Source organism: Pelophylax lessonae, assembly GCF_965119305.1.
Source record: "Pelophylax lessonae genome assembly, chromosome: 3".
Classification (NCBI taxonomy): domain Eukaryota; kingdom Metazoa; phylum Chordata; class Amphibia; order Anura; family Ranidae; genus Pelophylax; species Pelophylax lessonae.
In genome coordinates, this window is record NC_138770.1 from 600,901,259 (window position 1) to 600,919,122 (window position 17,864).

The 17,864-nt window shown below is 46.9% G+C and overlaps 1 protein-coding gene across 2 annotated transcripts in view; it reads left to right on the plus strand.

Moving 5' to 3' along the window:
• EHD3 (EH domain containing 3) overlaps nucleotides 1–17,864 on the plus strand; it is a 122,111-nt gene that overhangs the window by 29,781 nt on the left and 74,466 nt on the right. For both annotated transcript variants that reach the window (XM_082252552.1, XM_082252553.1), the window contains exon 2: nucleotides 17,308–17,484. In XM_082252552.1, coding sequence (XP_082108678.1) covers nucleotides 17,308–17,484 — 177 coding nt within the window. The remainder of the gene's footprint in view (nucleotides 1–17,307; nucleotides 17,485–17,864) is intronic.

The window sequence follows — 17,864 nt, forward strand, 5'->3', positions numbered from 1 at the left end:
TCTACGAAGGTCGTAGTACTTTTTTTGTTGACTGTGAGCGTGTGATGTAGTGGTATTGAGTAAGCCCAAAGAGTCTTTTATTTGGGTAAGGTAATCCGAGGCTACTGGGTTACTCGATGGCAGGATGCGTGGTGGAAGAAGAGTGGGATGAAACCCATAGTTCAAGTAGAACGGACTTTGCTTCATAGTACTGTGGGTTGCGTTGTTGTAAGCAAATTCTGCTAGAGGAAGGAGATCCACCCAATCATCCTGCAAGTATGATGTGTAGCAACGTAGATATTGCTCAATGCACTGGTTGACTCTTTCAGTCTGTCCGTTGGTCTGAGGATTGTAGGGAGAAGTGAGCTTTCGCTCAATGCGTAAAATTTGACAAAGTGCTTGCCAAAATTTAGAGATGAATTGTGAACCACGGTCGGACAAAAGAGTTTTTTGAATTCCATGCAACTTAAACACATGTTTCATCAGTAGTTCCGCTGTTTGTTTAGATGAAGGTAGTCTACGGATAGCAATGAAATGTGCCATCTTTGTCAAGTGGTCCACTGACACTAGGATGGTATTAAATCCTTTAGAGGGTGGTAGTTCTACTATGAAATCTAAGGACACAACTTCCCATGGAACCTGGGGTATTGGTAGACTACAAAGTAGTCCAGATGGTTTTGTAGTGTCAATTTTTGGACCTTGCACAGATGTCACATGAAGAAACAAATTTTTGTACAGACGTCTTCATATCAGGCCACCAAAACTGCCTGGTGAGCAAATTAAAGGTTTTCGTTATACCCATATGTCCTGCCATGGGCACATCATGCGATAACTCCAAGATCTTGGTGCGCATAGTAGGGGGTATGTAGAGTTTGTCATTGTAATAGAGGAAGCCTTCTGCATCAGTACTTAGTTGTGGTGGAGGTGAATCCATTCTTATACTGTGCAAAATCTCTGTCTTCAAGGAACGGACAACACCAATAATGCGTTCATAGGGTATTATGGGAATGGAAGGGATTTCGGCGCAGTTATCTTCGGTTAATCGTGATAGCGCATCCGCTTTTTTATTTTTGTCTGCAGGCGTGTAGGTCACTAGGAAATTAAATCTTAAAAAGAATAATGACGCTCTGCTGGGGGCGTGTCCGACTTCCGGGATGTGAGGAGCGTTTCTAGAGAGCTCCGCTGCCACTGATTGATCCTTTCAGCAATCCTGCTCCATCCGCCGATATACTTACCTGGATCGGCCTCTCTTCTACTCCTGGAACCACCCGGACCTGTGCAGAGATGGTAAAATACGGCAGGGATGTGCCCCCGTCCCCGGCAGGCTGCAGCTCGGACCGTCCGGAGCAGGCCCAAGATGGCGGCCACCCGCGGTCGCCAGGCCCGGAGGCCTCTAATAGCCCACTCCTGCCGTGGTCGGATGAGGGGGGTGATTGGCCGGCACTGCCGCCTTCCCCTGGCCTTCCGGGGGGGGGGGGGGCGAGTGGCAAGTCATCTGGACGGTCGGAAGAGCCCACGTTGCGCCAGATCATGGACGCTATTAAGGGGTGCCAGGCCTCCCTGACATCTCAGATAGACACCCTCCGTGTGGACTTTTCGCTCCTTAAAGAAGACGTGAGTAAAATCAGGCAGAGGGTGACGACTGCGGAGCAGAGGATTAGCGCTGTGGAGGATGATGTCTTCCCCCTCCCCGCTGCCATCCGGGATCTACAGCACAAGCAGAGGGCGCAGGCCGCAAAGCTGGGCGATATGGAGGACCGCCTGCGCCGTAACAACCTCCGCTTTTTGGGCTTTCCTGAGGGGGCTGAGGGGGGACAGGCAGTGGATTTCCTGATGGACTGGCTGCGTAGGTCCCTGGGTCCTGACACTTTCTCCCCGCTTTTTGCAATCGAAAGGGCACACCGGGTCCCCTCCAGGGCCCCTGTCCCCGGGGCTAGGCCCAGACCGTTGCTGGCACGTATCCTGCACTTCAGGGATAGAGACGCGGCCCTGCGCAGAGCCAGGGACCTTCCTGATCTGAGATTCAACAACAATATTATAACCATATTCCCTGACTTCTCTGCTTCTACGCAAAAACAGCGTGCGGCCTTTATGGGGGTGAAGAAAAGGCTCCGGGACCGTCATCTCCCCTATAGTATGCTTTATCCTGCGAAACTAAGAGTGGTGCACGGAGGCAAAGTGCATTTTTTCCTGGATCCTGCTGATGCTGACCAATGGATGGATTCGCTGGGTAGAGCCTGATCCCTTGCTGATTGTCATGCGATACCTACTGCGCTGTGTTTCCTCCCTTGATGGGAGGCTTTGCTGCTTCGGGAGATTCGTTGCCCAGGTTCCTTTTCCACAGTCCTGTTGTTTTTTGGACGTTAATGAGCACTGAATTTTGTATTATTATTCTTTTTCGGCTGCTGGAACCAGTAAACTCCTGTGTTTGAGGCTTCTATACTCCTGCAAGCTGGATGCTACATATCCGTGGACTTCGCTGTGGCCCTGGAGGTCCACTTGATCTATGAGTATTCGTGTACTTTCCCTACGGTTCTACCTTTGGTTTGGTTTGGGGTGTAGGTTTGTGACAGTTGGGGTCATGAACAGGGCGGGGGGAGGGAGGGGTTTGTTCTTTTTTTGGGACTGTTATCCGACCTATGTACTTTTGTGCTTTACCAGTATGCTTTTTTTTTTTCTCTATCTTGCTGACTTCCCGGAGGCCTTTATGGAGAGCTCCTACTATGGTCCCCGTGGGGGTGCTGCCTTCCCTGGCGGGGGTTGTTGTTGTCTCATCTGCTCGGATGGCTGAGGAGACGCTGACACTCCTGTCCTGGAACGTCAGGGGACTGAATGACCGTGTTAAGAGGGCTTTGGTATTCAATTATATTCAGAAATACAAACCGCATATAATTTTTTTGCAAGAGACTCATTTGACTGGCTCCAAGACTATGGCTCTTAAACGGGCCTTTGTGGCGTATACCTTTCATGCCACATTTTCTACTCATGCTAGGGGAGTGTCTATCTTGGTTGCTCGCTCCTTGGGTTGCTCGGTTAAACATGTGGTCACTGATGTTTATGGTCGATATGTAATTTTGCTGTTACTCATTAATGGGGTGGTGTATACCTTTGTATCTGTCTATGTCCCCCCTCCGTTTACCATGGGTTTCTGGGACGCCTTGATGTCCCAGCTCCTCCAGGTGGCGGAGGGGCCAGTGATAGTGGCTGGGGACCTCAACTCTGTATTGTCTTCTGGGTTAGACAGGTGTCCTGGAGAGGATGGTCCTCCTTCATCGTTAGCAGCTTCTCTAGCCAGGTATAACCTGGTGGACTGCTGGCGTTGGAAGAATCCACTTGGGAAAGAATATTCCTGTTACTCTGCCACCCATAAAACTCTGTCTAGGATTGATTTGTGTTTGCTGTCTCCGGATTTGCTCCCCAGACTCGTGGCTGTCTCATATCTGCCTAGGGCCATTTCGGACCATTCTCCTGTGTTGCTACGATTTGGTCTTTCTGTGACACGTGGCCTCCAAACATGGCGGCTCAGCCCCTTGTGGCTAACGGAGGAGGTCTTTTTTAATGCTACGGCTAAGGAGATTGCCCACTTCTGGCGGGTTAATCCGGAGACGGCTGCTGGGGACATTGTCTGGGATGCCGTCAAGGCTTCTATGAGGGGTACGGTTGCAGGGATTGTCCATCAGTTGAGAGAGGATAGGGCCTGGCGGGTGGAGTCTCTGCAGGCGGAAGTGACGGCTGCGGAACTAGAGTATGTTCGGAACTCTTCCTCCTCTAACTACTCCCTCTGGCGAGACAGTGCGAGACAACTAGACCTGGTACTCCTTGAAAAAACTCAGAAAAAACTTCTCTATCAAAAACAACGTGTATTTGAATATGGGGATAAAAATAGTAAAATTTTGGCTTATCTTTCCCGCTCTGAACACTCTGTTACGGCCATATCTGCTGTGTATGATGCGGAGTCTCACTTGTGCACATCTAGGGAGGATATCAAGACGGCTTTTGTGGCCTTCTTCGAGTCCTTGTATACCTCTCAGGTTTCCTATACCACGGCGGAGCTGGACGAATACTTGCTGCAGGTACAACTGCCTGAATTGGAAGCGGAGGACAGGTTGGCACTGGATGCTCCGATTTTCTGCTGAAGAGATTGGGGCCGCGGTTGCCTCTTTTGCTGCCAATAAAACTCCGGGCCTTGATGGATTTCCGGTTGAGTGGTACCGCGCTTATTCGGAACTCCTCACTCCGCGCCTGTTGAACATGTATAGGGAGGCTTTCGAGGCGGGTGAGCTCCCTCCCTCTCTCCGGGAGGCCCTTATTGTCTTGATTCCAAAGCCGGGCAGGGATCCCACACACTGTGAGTCATATCGTCCTATTTCCTTGATTAATGTGGATGTTAAAATCCTAGCCAAGGTGCTGTCCCGTAGAGTGAACTCGGTTATTTCTAAACTTATCCACCCGGATCAAACCGGCTTCATTCCCGGGCGCTCTACGGCGATAAATTTGCGCAGACTCTTCACGAATCTCCAGATGCCTTCGGAGGCCGTGGACACTAGGGTGGTGGTGTCCTTGGATACTCATAAGGCGTTTGATTCAGTGGAATGGCCTTACCTTTTTGCGGTCCTTGCTCGGATGGGCTTTGGCCCTACATTTATAGGATGGGTTAGGATATTATATAACTCACCAGTGGCGCGGATTCGGGTTAATAATATTGTTTCTGACTCGTTTTCCGTGAGCCGTGGCACTAGGCAGGGGTGCTCTTTGTCTCCCCTGCCCTGGCCATCGAACCTTTTGGCGGCCCTACTGAGGGGGGATGGGAGGATTAAAGGTTGTAGGATAGGGGATCTAGTTGAAAAAACTTCCCTTTATGCTGATGATATGCTGCTCTATCTGGCAGATTGTAATGACTCACTGACAGCTGCGTTACAGGTGATAAACGATTTTGGCCGATACTCCGGGTTCAGGGTCAACTGGACCAAATCGGTGATTTTTCCATTTGATCCTACCATAGTCCCTACGATCCACACTCCGCATCCGCTTACGGTGGTCTCCTCATTTAAATATCTGGGGGTGACGGTTCAACAGCCGGTCAGCTCCTACGTGGACCATAATATTACTCCGCTGATTCAAAGACTTAAGTTGACGCTGTCCACCTGGATCAAGTTGCCCCTGAATTTGATGGGGAGGGTCAATATTTTTAAAATGGTATACTTACCCCGCTTTCTGTATCTATTCTGGCAGGCTCCGGTGTACCTACCCAAGTCTCTTTTTAGGGTTATAGAGTCTCTCTTACTAACGTTTATTTGGGGGGGGAAGCCGGCGAGGATATCACTCCGGACTCTGCAGCTCCCTGCTACTGCTGGTGGGCTGGCGGTCCCTGACCTTCAGGCGTACTATCTGGCGGCCCAACTGACCCATGTACATGCTTGGTTCTTCCCGGACCTCCCCAATGCTGCGATTACGACCGCGGCAGCGGTGATGGGTTCCTATGAGGCCCTTCTCAACTCGTTATACCGGAGGGGTCCCTATCCTTCGGTGGGTGCGGAGATTCTGAAGCTTTCATATAAAATTACACTGATCTGCAACAAACGTATTGGGGGTTCCTCCTTTAATAATTTGCCTAATGCTCCGCTGTGGTATAACCCTGGTCTCCCTGAATTGTACAAGCTATCTGATCCCCGCAGGTGGGCGTCCTTTGATCTGAAGTATGCTCATCAACTGTTCGAAGGCCATGAGTTCAAGTCGTTCCCGATCCTGAGGCTGGAGCTGGGGGTTCCCTCTTCTTGCTGGTTCCTGTACCAGCAACTTAGGCATGCAGTGGCGGCACAATTTGGTCTTAGAGGGGTGCACCTGGCCGTGGCCCGCCTGGAGAAGGAGCTCTTGGCTGACGATCACTGTAAGCTTATTTCCAGATATTATGCTCTGATCAGTCTGGATAGAGACGGTAGGATGGCCAAAATTAGGGAAAGGTGGGGCGGGGACCTGCCACAGTTGGAGGTGGAGGCGTGGGATGAACTACTGGAATCCCAGTTTGAAGGGATTATTGCGGCAGGTGATAGGGTGATTCAGCTTAATTATTTGCACAGGATTTATTACACTCCGCATAGACTACACTGTATGGGTAGGCTCCCTTCTGCTGCATGTTCCCGATGTCAGGCCCCTAAGGGGGACTTCTTTCATATGGTGTGGACATGCCCTATGATTCAGGTCTTTTGGAAAGGGATCTGTCGTCTAATGGAGGAGAAATTGGCTCTTCCGAATATTTGTTCTCCGGATAGGTGCCTCCTTGGCAACTTGTCAGAGGAGAGCCTTGGCCAGTCTCAGAGGGTACTGACTAGAATTTTGTTCTTTTATGCCAAAAAATTGATTGCGCTACGGTGGAAGAGTCCTGACCCTCCCTCTGTGGAGGCTTGGGTCTCTATTGTCAATGGCGCTCTACCTCTTTATAAACTTACCTATCTAGCTAGGGGTTGGCCCAAAAAATTTAACAAACTTTGGTTAGTATGGGTGAACTCGGTCTCAGGCTCCTTGGAGGTGTAGTTGGGCGGTCCGCCATGGAGAGCCTGTGTTACGGGGGTTGGCCAGGCATTGGCCTAGTCCTGTGCGATGTGCTATTATGCTGGTACTACTGTTAGATTCTGGTTCCATATGGTCGGATGGTTGGGTAGGGAGGGAGGGGGTGGGGCGGGTTTGAGTTGGTTATTTTTCTGTTGATTCCATTCCTTGCTGTTTTATTGTGCTGGATGTTTGGATGGTATGTACTCCTGTTTTTTTTTACCTGCTATCGTTTATTATTTGATGTACCTGTTATTCGTTGTCATTGGTTTGGAATTACTGTTTGTGTTTTTTTTTTTTTTTTTTTTTTTTGCAAATACCAATAAAATACCTTTTTAAAAAAAAAAAAAAAAAAGAATGACCATCGTACCTGCCGGTGGGAGAGAGTCTTGTTAGTCTGAAGGTATTAAAGGTTTTTATGATCTGTATATATGAGTATTGGTAACTGGGTACCTTCGAGCAGATGTCGCCACTTCTCCAGTACCAGTTTTATGGCAAGCAACTCCTTTTCACCCACTGGGTAATTCACCTCTGGGCTGCTTAGTGATTTTGAAAAGAAAGCAACTGGGTGGAGTGATGAAGTATTTGTTGGTCGTTGGGAGAGAACTGCTCCTACTGCCATATTTGACGCATCTACCTCTAGAATATATTGGAGGGATGGGTCTGGATGGCGTAGTATGGGAGCAGAAGTAAAGCTTGATTTTTAACAAGCAGAAAGCTTGATTTGCTTCTTCTGACCATTTGAATGGTTTTTTTATACTTGTCAGTTGTGTGAGAGGTCTCACAATAGCGGAAAAGTTCTTGATGAACTTCCTATAGAAGTTCGAGAATCCAAGGAATCGCTGTAGGGCCTTACGAGTTGTTGGTATAGGCCAGTCTAGAATAAAGGATATCTTACTCATATCCATCTTAATTCCAGTTTTGGATATGAAGTATCCTAGAAATAATATTTCTTCTTTATGAAATAGACATTTTTTTAATTTCACATATAGTCTGTGTGAGAGCAGTCTGGACAACACAAGTCTTACATGTTTTATGTGTTCAGGCAAAGATCGAGAATAAATAAGTATATCTTCTAGGTATACTACAACACAGACATCAAGTAAGTCTCTAAAGATGTCATTTATGAATCTTTGGAAAGCTGCGGGAGCATTACATAGCCCGAATGGCATCACAAGGTATTCGAATAGTCCGTATCTGGTTCTGAATGCTGTTTTCCACTCATCCCCGTCACGGATTCGGATTAGGTTGTATGCCCCTTTCAGGTCTAATTTGGTGAAATAAGTAGCCCCACGCACCTGTTCAATAAGTTCAGGGATGAGCGGCAAAGGATAGCGATCCTTTATCGTAATCGTGTTTAATCGCCTATAATCGATAATAGGCCTGAGACTGGAATCCTTATTGCGGACAAAGAAAAGTCCTGCAGCAGTGGAAGAAGTAGAGGGTCTAATGAACCCTTTTGTCAAATTCTCATCCAAGTATTCCTTGAGATGAGAAAGTTCATCCTGTGAAAGGGGATAAACATGACCGAAAGGCAATTTGCTGTTAGGGAGTAGATCGATAGTGCAATCGTAATCCCTATGGGGAGGCAACACTTGAGCATTTTTCTCAAGGAACACTTCGGACAGATCCTGATAGCATAGTGGTGCAATTTCATCTGACACCACAGACAGAATCTTCCCATAAGATGGGAGGTTACACGTATTCTCACAATAGTGAGAAGGGAAAACCAAAGTCCGTTTTTTCCAATCTATGATTGGTTGGTGTGTGTGTAACCAGGGAAGTCCCAAAATAATAGGAAAATGGGGTGAGGATAGTATGTCAAAGGTGATGGTCTCCACATGTGATTCGTTGGTAGTGGCAAGGAGTGCCTGTGTCTGGTTGGTGATTGGACCAGAAGACAGTGGAATACCATTAATGAAACTAACAGAAACAGGCTTAGATTTTGAAATAATAGGTATTTTATTTAAGGTAACAAAGCGTGTATCAATATAGTTCCCACAAGATCCAGTGTCGACCATAGCCTTGGTGGTGATCCTAGTTTGGTCCCACTGTAATATTAAATGAACAAAAAGATAGTGGTTAGAAAAGGAAGTCGTTAATCCTCCCAGCAAGACATGTGAACACTCACCCTCTTTTTTGCGGACAAGGGGACAGGTGCTTATCAAATGATCCGAGGATGCGCAGTACATGCAGAGATTTCTGGATGTTCTTCTAGCTCGTTCAGTAGTCGTTAAAGGTGGGAGCGTATGGTTCCTACATCCATGGGAGTAGGGTCAACGGCCGAAATCTGAGAAGGACTAGACAATGGCATTCCCATCTTTTCAGCCCTTCTTTCTCGCAGTCGTCTGTCGATGTTGATACTAAGTTGTATCAAGGCCTCCAAGGTGCTAGGTAAATCCGCTCGGGCGAGCTCGTCTTTAACAGCTTCTGATAACCCGAGTCTGAATTGAGTTCGCAAAGATGTGTCATTCCACCCTGAATCAAGGGTCCATCTTTTGAACTCAGATACAAAGTCTTCTACAGGTCTCCTTCCTTGTTTTAAGGCCCTCAACTGAATATCAGCAGTACTCTGCCTATTGGGGTCATCGTATAAACTAGCGAGTTCCGCTAGGAATAAGGAATAGGTGTTGAGAATCTGATCATTATTCTCAAAGAGAGAGTCTGCCCAGGCCCGTGGATCACCCGTCAAGTATGAAATAACGGTACAGACTTTTATTTGATCAGTGGGGTATGTACGAGGTTTTAACAAAAAAAGCAATTGACATGCGTTTTTGAATTCACAAAATTTTTTCCGATCACCTGTAAACACTAGAGGAGGGTTTATTTTAGGTTCAGGAGGCTGAACAGCAGTAAGCCGTGAGAGCTGGGTTACCTGCTGTGTCAGAGTCTGATTCTTTTCTTGTACGTCAGTCAGAGCAAGTATTAACGCTTTTACTTGTTGTGTTAATTGTGTCACTTGAGTGGGTAATTCTGCTGAATCCATTTTTAAGGTTCGTTCAATCTGTAACGCTCCTGCGTTTTTAGTATAGGCTGGATTTGCAGCTGCAAAATCTCCACTCAGTAGTCATGTAGAGATGTGTTGAATACCAGATCCAACTCTCTAGGACTCATCACCGTGGGCCTGTCAGCTTCAACATACAGATATATACACACTCAATGAGATGTTCCTGGAGTGATAGGATGTATATGATAGTATGAAGGTGATGTGCTGAAGGGACAGGTGTGAACAGTGACAAGGATGGTAATCACTTGATAGGTTTGTATAGGAGAGTTCAAGATGGTATTTAGGAATGCAGATAGGTTAGTATCGAGTATGCTAACAGGTGGTGAGGACAGCAGATGACAAATACAGGATAGACTAACCCAGTGCAAGGATAGATAGTAGTAGACAGGAGAGCTAGCAATCTATGCAGCAGTGCAGATGATAGATGGTAGTAGGCTCAAGAGCTAGCAATCTATGTAACAGTGCAGATGATAGGATAGTGTGGATAGGTAGTAACAGTCCTTAATGTGCATAGGTAGATAGTGCAATAAGGTTATGGAGGGTTCCCCTGCGGGGTACTTATCACTTGTAATGTTAGTAGTTTAGAGAGGTCCAGTAGATAAGGAATGATCCGGTAGCGAGATACAGGGATCAGTAGCGAGGTTCCGGTCTGCTCCAGGTAAAGGGAATAGCTGGAGGTTCCGATCGAGAGACAGGCTTGAAAGCATGTGGATAACAAGGCAGGAAAGCAGGGTGAGATAGCCATAAGTAGAAGCAGTATTCCAAGAGTGATCGGGTAGCGAGATAAAAGATCAGTGAGTGAAACAAGTCCAGGTAGCGAGATACATGAGCGAGTAACATCAGGTATGGCTGCTTCAGGCATGGCTTGATCGAACCAACCATGCGGTTGAACGAACAATGTAAGTGAGACCGCCGGCGGTTGAAATAGCCGCTCTGCGGCGCTCAGCAGTGACATCATCGTTCTTAAAGGTATATGCGTACCACCTGAAGAGAAAGGTGGGACGCATTACAGAGAAAGTGGTGATTAAGGGTACCGGAGGTACCAGAATCTTACAGGGATATGATGCAGAAGACAATGCAAACTTGGGAACATGTTACATGAGTATAATAGAGATCAATGCTGTTACCCTAAAATAAATCCATCACAAATGAAATGTTTCCTATTAATAGTATGTTAAATATCTTTAACTTTGAAATTATTCATTTTCTGGATAGCTGTTTGTGTACCTTAGAAAGTCTTATACGGACAACGCTATCTCCCTTTATTTGAATTTGATAAGCTGTATTTCACTTCCTGAAAAGGTTGTTGGTCTTTCTTAGACAGGCAAGCCTAGAACTGCCCAGCCCCATCCCCATCCCTCCTATCCTTCACAGAACATGATCTCCTTCTGTCTTCAAAGCCTCCTTTTAGGCTAGCAGCTTCTAGTGAGTGAGGGTCATGTGACCGGCACAATGTATGAAAGAAATAAGGTACAAAAGAACATTTTTGAAAGTTTAGAAGGATACAGACCGATCCCTATTGCTCATTCCATGTGAGTAAGGAGTTTTAGGCTCCGTTTCCACTACCGTGACTTGTCATGCGACTTTGGACACAAAGTCACATGACAAGTCACAGCTAATTGATTTCAATGGCACCCGTTCCCACCTATGTGACCTTGAAAAGGTACCTGCACTACTTTCGATGCGACTTTGATCCGGAGAGTCTAAAGGGTTTTTTTTTTTTTTTTTTTTTTTTTTTTTTTAGGAGCCCCTTTGGAGAGCTTTGGTGAAATGTCAAGGGTCTAAACAAACCCCTGATGTCTCACTTTTGAGACAGAGAAAGGGACTAATGACAGATTCCCCAGTCACTTTCTCTGCAGCCTCAGCTGCCCTGGAGAGTGAATGAATGGGAAGTGCTCTATGCTGAGCGTCTTTTTGTTCATTCCCAAACTGAAGCATAGTTTACTATGCTTCAGTTAGGAATGAACACAGCAGCAATTTGTACAGATAACACACTGTGTTCATTCAGAAAAGAAAGGGGCCAGTAAATGAAATAATTACTGGCCCCTTCCCCTGCTCTCCATCCTAAAACATCCCCCGCAGCAGGGGGTGGGAGGAGAGTAGGGATGCTGGCAGCACTGCAGGGGGGAGACAGGGGGCCACAGAAAGCAGGGGAAATGGGCACCGCACTGGGTAATTAGGGTGTGCCCAGGCACACCCTGTGCACATGTTTATGTGGAGATCACTATAGTAGACATTGCAACTCTAAAGATCTCCACTGGCTTCTGGGTCCCACACCGCCCGGCTGCATTCTGAACACAGGAGGTTGGCACAGGGGCCACTCAGAGAATGCTTTGCATTTTCTCAATAAAATCAAAGTATTTTCTGATTGTGTGAGGTGGAGAAATGGGGCTGTGACATCACTCTTCACCTTGTCTAACCATAGAATGTTTTGCATTCTCTGAATGACGCTCATGCTGAGCAGCTAACCTCCTGTGTTCCTAATAAATCAGGAAATGAGACCCAGAATTTTGTGGAGATCACTGGAGTAGTGGTGTCTGCACCAATTATTTCCAGCTTCTAGAGCAGGGGTCGGGAACCATTTTGGCTGAGAGAGCCATGAACACCACATATTTTCAAATGTAATTCCGTGAGAGCCATACATTATATCAGGGGTCGGGAACCTTTATTTAATATTCATATTCATAGGTAAAACAGTTAACACAATATGTTTGAAACTAAATACGAGTAAATGTGTGCATTTTATGTAAGACCAACACTTTTAAAGTACAATAAGGCTCTGAATTCTTTTTAATAACGCTGTCAGTCCACATTGTCATTTTCATGGGTGTGAGGGTGGTACGAGAATGCAAATGTGCAGTGGACTCACTGCTCCACTCACCTGGCACCTCTAAAACCGATGTCCCCGGGCCTGCTCCTTGTGTGCTGGCTATGTCTGGCTCCTCTGCTGCGTGCTGCTGACTCGCCTTACCGGTCACTCCACTGATGCTGTCCACACACTCTGGGCCTTCAAATGCATAAACATGAAACATTTGTGACAAATTGGCCAAATAAGCACATGAACATGAAATATTCCTGAGAATGGGCATCAGTCACAAATATTTAATGTTTATGCATCTGAAGGCTAGAGTGTGTGCAGACAGCATCAGTGGAGTCACCGGTAAGGCGAGGCAGCAGCACGCAGTAAAGGAACCAGACACAGCCAGCACACAAGGAGCAGGCCCGGGGACCTCAATTTTAGAGATGGCAGGTAAGTGGAGCAGTTCAGCTCTAAAATTCTGTTAAAATGTCAGCCACATTGTCATTTTCAGGGGTGTGAGGGTGGTATGAGATGCAAATGTGCTTCAGTGACTCACCTCCCAGGCAGGCTGCCACTTCTAAAACCGATGCCCCCCCCCGCGCCTGCTCCTCGTGTCCTGGTAATGGCTCCTCTGACTGCTGCTTGCTGGGCTGGCATATGCTGGCTTGCCTCGCCGCCTCACTGACCGACACTCTCACTGACTCTATCCAGTCAGTCCACGCCATGCCCACGCCTGTCCCGTCCGCGCGCGCTCTAGGCCTGGGCTGGGCCTTGGACAGGCTGGAGGTGCTGGGTGCGCAGATGTGCACACTCTCCCTCTGCTGGCATGACGTCATGCCGCTGTGCACGCCCCCCTCTCTGCCGGCCTGTTTTTAGAGGTGCCGTGAGGCAGCGTCTCCCGGCGCCTGCACTGTTCTATGTCTGTTTTCTGCCTGTGAGCCAGATGCAGCCATTAAAAGAGCCACATCTGGCTCTCAAGCCATAGGTTCCCGACCCCTGTTCTAGAGGGATCCCACAGGTATGGTATATGTATAATGCCTTTTGGCTAAGATCAAGTGTAGTATCTGTTCTTATCAGTTGGTATGGGCCTTAGCTAGTACCAGTATGACCGAAACCCGGAGCGCTCGAAGTATTGAGGTATGGGGAGTAGGTCATCTGGGAAAGCATGTGGGGCCCGCCGCCTTCTGATTCGAATGGTTTGAACTGTCCTAACCAGTTTGAAGGGGGCAGGAAAGACGGTTCTGGGGGCCGGTGGAACTGTTCCTGGATGTAATGGGCTGAGGAACAGGATGGCGAGGGGAGGGCTTTCTCTCCTGGGTTTTGATCTGGCCTTGCAAAAGGCCTGTCCCCAGTGGTAGGCAAGCTCTCTCTAAGCTGTCCAGGTTCTGATGCCTGCTGGTGGGGATAGGCTACACTCGGTCTGGCCGGGGGCTGAGATAGAAAAAGCCCGTAGTGTATGTGCCCCTGGGGTGGCAGCCCAGGGGTGCCTTAATTTCTCACTGGTGAGGGGCAGCTCGCTGTGAGTTTTTTCGGCACCTTGGTCACTGCACTATGCACACCTTTTTCACACCTGCCTCTTGGGACAGGCCTTTTGGCTTGCACCAGAGGAATTTTTTATTCCGGCTGGAAGGCCTGCCTTGGTTCCTCACATGGCACCATGGCACTTTCCCCACTCCCCTTTCCCCCACTTTTTGTTTGTTTGTCCTTTTCTTTGGAGTTTGTCACTGCACTTTCACCTTTTTTTTTTCTTTATTTGCACGACTTGGAGGGTGTGGGTCCTCGGGCCCAGCCTTGAGTCTTGGGAGGGGGTGGATATAGCCTTTTGGCTTAGTTCGCCCTCTCTCATGGGGTCTCCCTTCGGCGGAGCTCCACTTAGTACTTGGGGTGGGCTGTTTCGGCAGTCCCCCTGAAGAACGGGGTCAGTTTGGTTTCGGCCGACTGACCACAAGTACCTTAAATCCCTGTCAGGAGTCTTGTGCCCCGGGGGATCGAGGTTTCGGGTCCTACCTCTTCGGAGGGAAGACCATACGTTTTCGCACACCCTGTGCACTTTTTGTGTTCTCACTTTGTGTGTGTGCACTTTTTTTTGCACCGGGTGGAGTCTTTTGAGTGTGTTTCACACGCTACGGGCTAAAAAAAAAATATGTATAATGTTTTACAACACAGGTGCACATGTCCCTTTAAAACCGAGTGCAACAAAAATACCCAAAATATAAATAAATGTAAAAAAAGTCCACAGTTTGTGTGTATAGAAAGTCCCAATTCAGCGGAAAATTGTGCCTCCTGACATTAGGTGCTCGCAGTGCCAGGATAATAAAAAGCGCTCCAGTGCTCAGGTGCTGTCCCTCATGCAGGACCTCAACTAAAGGAGATCAACTGCGCAATTAAATTATGACCAATAAGAAACTTCACTGGTTGGCTCCAAATGTTATCACCAAAAAGATGTCCAAACAGGGCACTCCGTATTAGATCTCACCCACAGCCACACACAACATACCCATCAGGGGGTAAAACACAGAAGAAGCCTCATGATGTAGTACATTTTAAAACAAATTTAATAAAAGGATATTACACTTACATAGCAAGCAGTATAACATGGAATGAATAATCCAAAAGCGCTGACGCAGGACCCGCCTCTGTGCGTGATGACATCACAAAAACATGTTTCCCCAAACAGGAATCATCAAGGAAGAAGGCATAGGTACATTGGTGCAAGCTAAACCTAATAACTGTAAAAATGCCATACCTGGAATTCTTTTTTAAAAACTACCCTTGCAGGAAGGCTCCCCCATTCACTCAGTGCCGGGACAAGGCCATCTACAGCCCAGGGCGAACATGCGAAGTGCCCCCCCAAGATGTATGAGCATTATTTCCCTAAGCATAAACCAGTACAAATCCACCCCCCTTCTGAAATCCCCCTCCCAGCACAAGTCTTTGCCCCTCCACCTTGTAAAAATCACTTCTCCTAGCACAAATCCTCTACCCCTAAGATTTCCCCTCCCTTCACAAATTTTCGCCAAATCCCCCCTCCTAGCATGAATCTTCTCCCCCCCCCCCCATCCCCCTAAATCACCACTTGGCATCCCCCCCAGATCTTCTAACACAAATTGCCGTCCCCTCTATTCTCCTTGTGATGCCCCTCCACTTCACATGATACCACAGCGCCCAGGGCAGCCTTTTCTCCTGCCCACCCCTTGTCCCGGCCCTGCATTTACTACACGGGTAAACTGCTTGTTTTTGGCTTGAGGATCTTTAAAAAGCACTTTTAGTTACCTTATTCCTTTCTCCCCCCAACACCTGGCATTCTCCTCTTCCCCTCCAGCTTGTGAGCGGACCCTTGGCATCAATACTTACTTCCTCACCCTATTCTCTTCAATGATCTGCCAGCAGTTATGACATACAATGTAGGACCAGCACCCCTGTATTGTATGTAATAACTGCTGGCAGATCATTGAAGAGAAAAGGGTTGGCCTGAGTGGTCACACGGAGAGGAAGAGTTTGCCTTTGGTTCTATTTTAATTAATATGTATGTAACAAGACTGAAATGTTTAAGTGTGTGTGTGTTTTTTTTTTTCCCCGGAGATCCCCTCTAAGTATGTTCATTTTTCCATGCACTCACATTCCTCGATTTTAGGTGCGTCATAAAAAATCGCATAACCTATACATCCGAAATGCTTTACATAATTGACACCTTCCTGGTATTTCAGAGCGCCCCGTGATGGAATTTTATCTTCTGAATTTTCCACATGTAGATAGATGAATTTTCTTTGTTTACTGTCAGTCGCTTTGTTGCTGCAAGCCCTCTAACCTGGCAACTGAGATAAGCAAAACAGGTATACCCCACTCATATGAACACTTTACAATATAAATAATATTATTATTATGGATTTTTATAGCGCCAACAGTTTGTGCAGAGCCTTACAAAATACTGTAAATGTAGACAGTACAGTTACAATACAATTCAATACAAGAGGGTTTGGAGGGCCCCGCTCATAGGAGCTTACATTCTAAAAGGGAAGAGCAAGTAATACAAAAGTTATTACCTTGCCTTATACACCTCCATACCTCTTTTATTTGAATATTCTCTTCACACACCCCCCCCCTTTTTTTTTTCTCCTGGGATCACACAATCCTCTGTCTTCCTCTTTTCCTTGCGGCTGCAGTGGGCAATCTTCAATGCCGCAGACAGGTCTGACATCATGAAAGTGTTGTATTGTGAGCACAGCCTAAATTGGAGATATATATACTGTATGTGTATATATATATATATATATATAGTCAATAGGGTTTAATATTAAGTTGCTCCACCCTTTGCAGCTATAACAGCTGTGTCTATGGGAATGTTTGACCATTTTTCCAGAAGCACATTTGTGAGGTCAGGCACTGATGTTGGAGAGAAGGCCTGGCTCGCAGTCTGCACTCTAATTCATCCCAAAGGTGTTCTATCGGGTTGAGTTTAGGACTCTGTGCAGGACAGTCAAGTTCCTCCACCCCAAACTCGCTCATCCATGTCTTTATGGACCTTGATTTGTGCATTGGTCCAAATAATTTGGTGTAGGAGGGATTATAGTGAGGGGCTCTTTACCAGGGGTTGGGCTTGGCCCCTTAGTTTCAATCAAGGTAATTCTTAAGGCGTCAGAATACCAAGACATTTTGGACAATTTCATGCTCCCAACTTTGTGGGAACAGTTTGGGAATGTCACCTTCCTGTTCCAACATGACTGCACACCAGTGCATAAAGCAACGTCCATAAAGACATGGATGAGTGAGTTTTGGGTAGAGGAACTTGACTGGCCTGCACGGAGTCCTGACCTCAACCCGATAGAACACAAATACACAAACACTCAGAAATATCCTCCGCAAATTATCGTCTTTGGGTTACTATTCTTTATCCCTAAACACAACAGGTTAATGAATAGTTTGGGTCTATAGGTGATCCGGAATTGACGTTTGTACGTGTCCTTTGTCTTCACAGGTATCTTCTAGAACAAGACTTTCCGGGGATGAGGATAGGACCGGAACCCACCACCGACTCTTTCATAGCGGTAATGCAGGGCGATGTTGAGGGGGTCATTCCAGGCAATGCGCTAGTGGTGGACCCCAAGAAACCATTCAGAAAACTGAATGCTTTTGGAAACGCCTTCCTGAACAGGTGAGTGTCTTTAGAGGTGCCTTACTTCCACCAGAGAAGAACTTGTTGGAAAACGAAGAATATGTTACAACCTTACTGTACAATCTCTTTTAAGCTCACCGCCTGTTACAACCTTGGGCCAATCTCCTTTTAGTTTTACCAAAAGTATGTAATATGCATTCTAGCAATGAGTCAAGAAGATGGACTGATGATGTCACAACCTCTGATAACCAATCAGCTTTGTATTTATTGCTAGAATACATTGCTTTCTATTACTGATCGACCAATATCGTTTTTTTAACGCCGATACCGATATTTTGGTCATGGGATATCGGTATCGGCCGATATTTTTGGACATTTTTTTTTTTAATGTCTACAGGTACTGTGGTGGAGGGATCTGG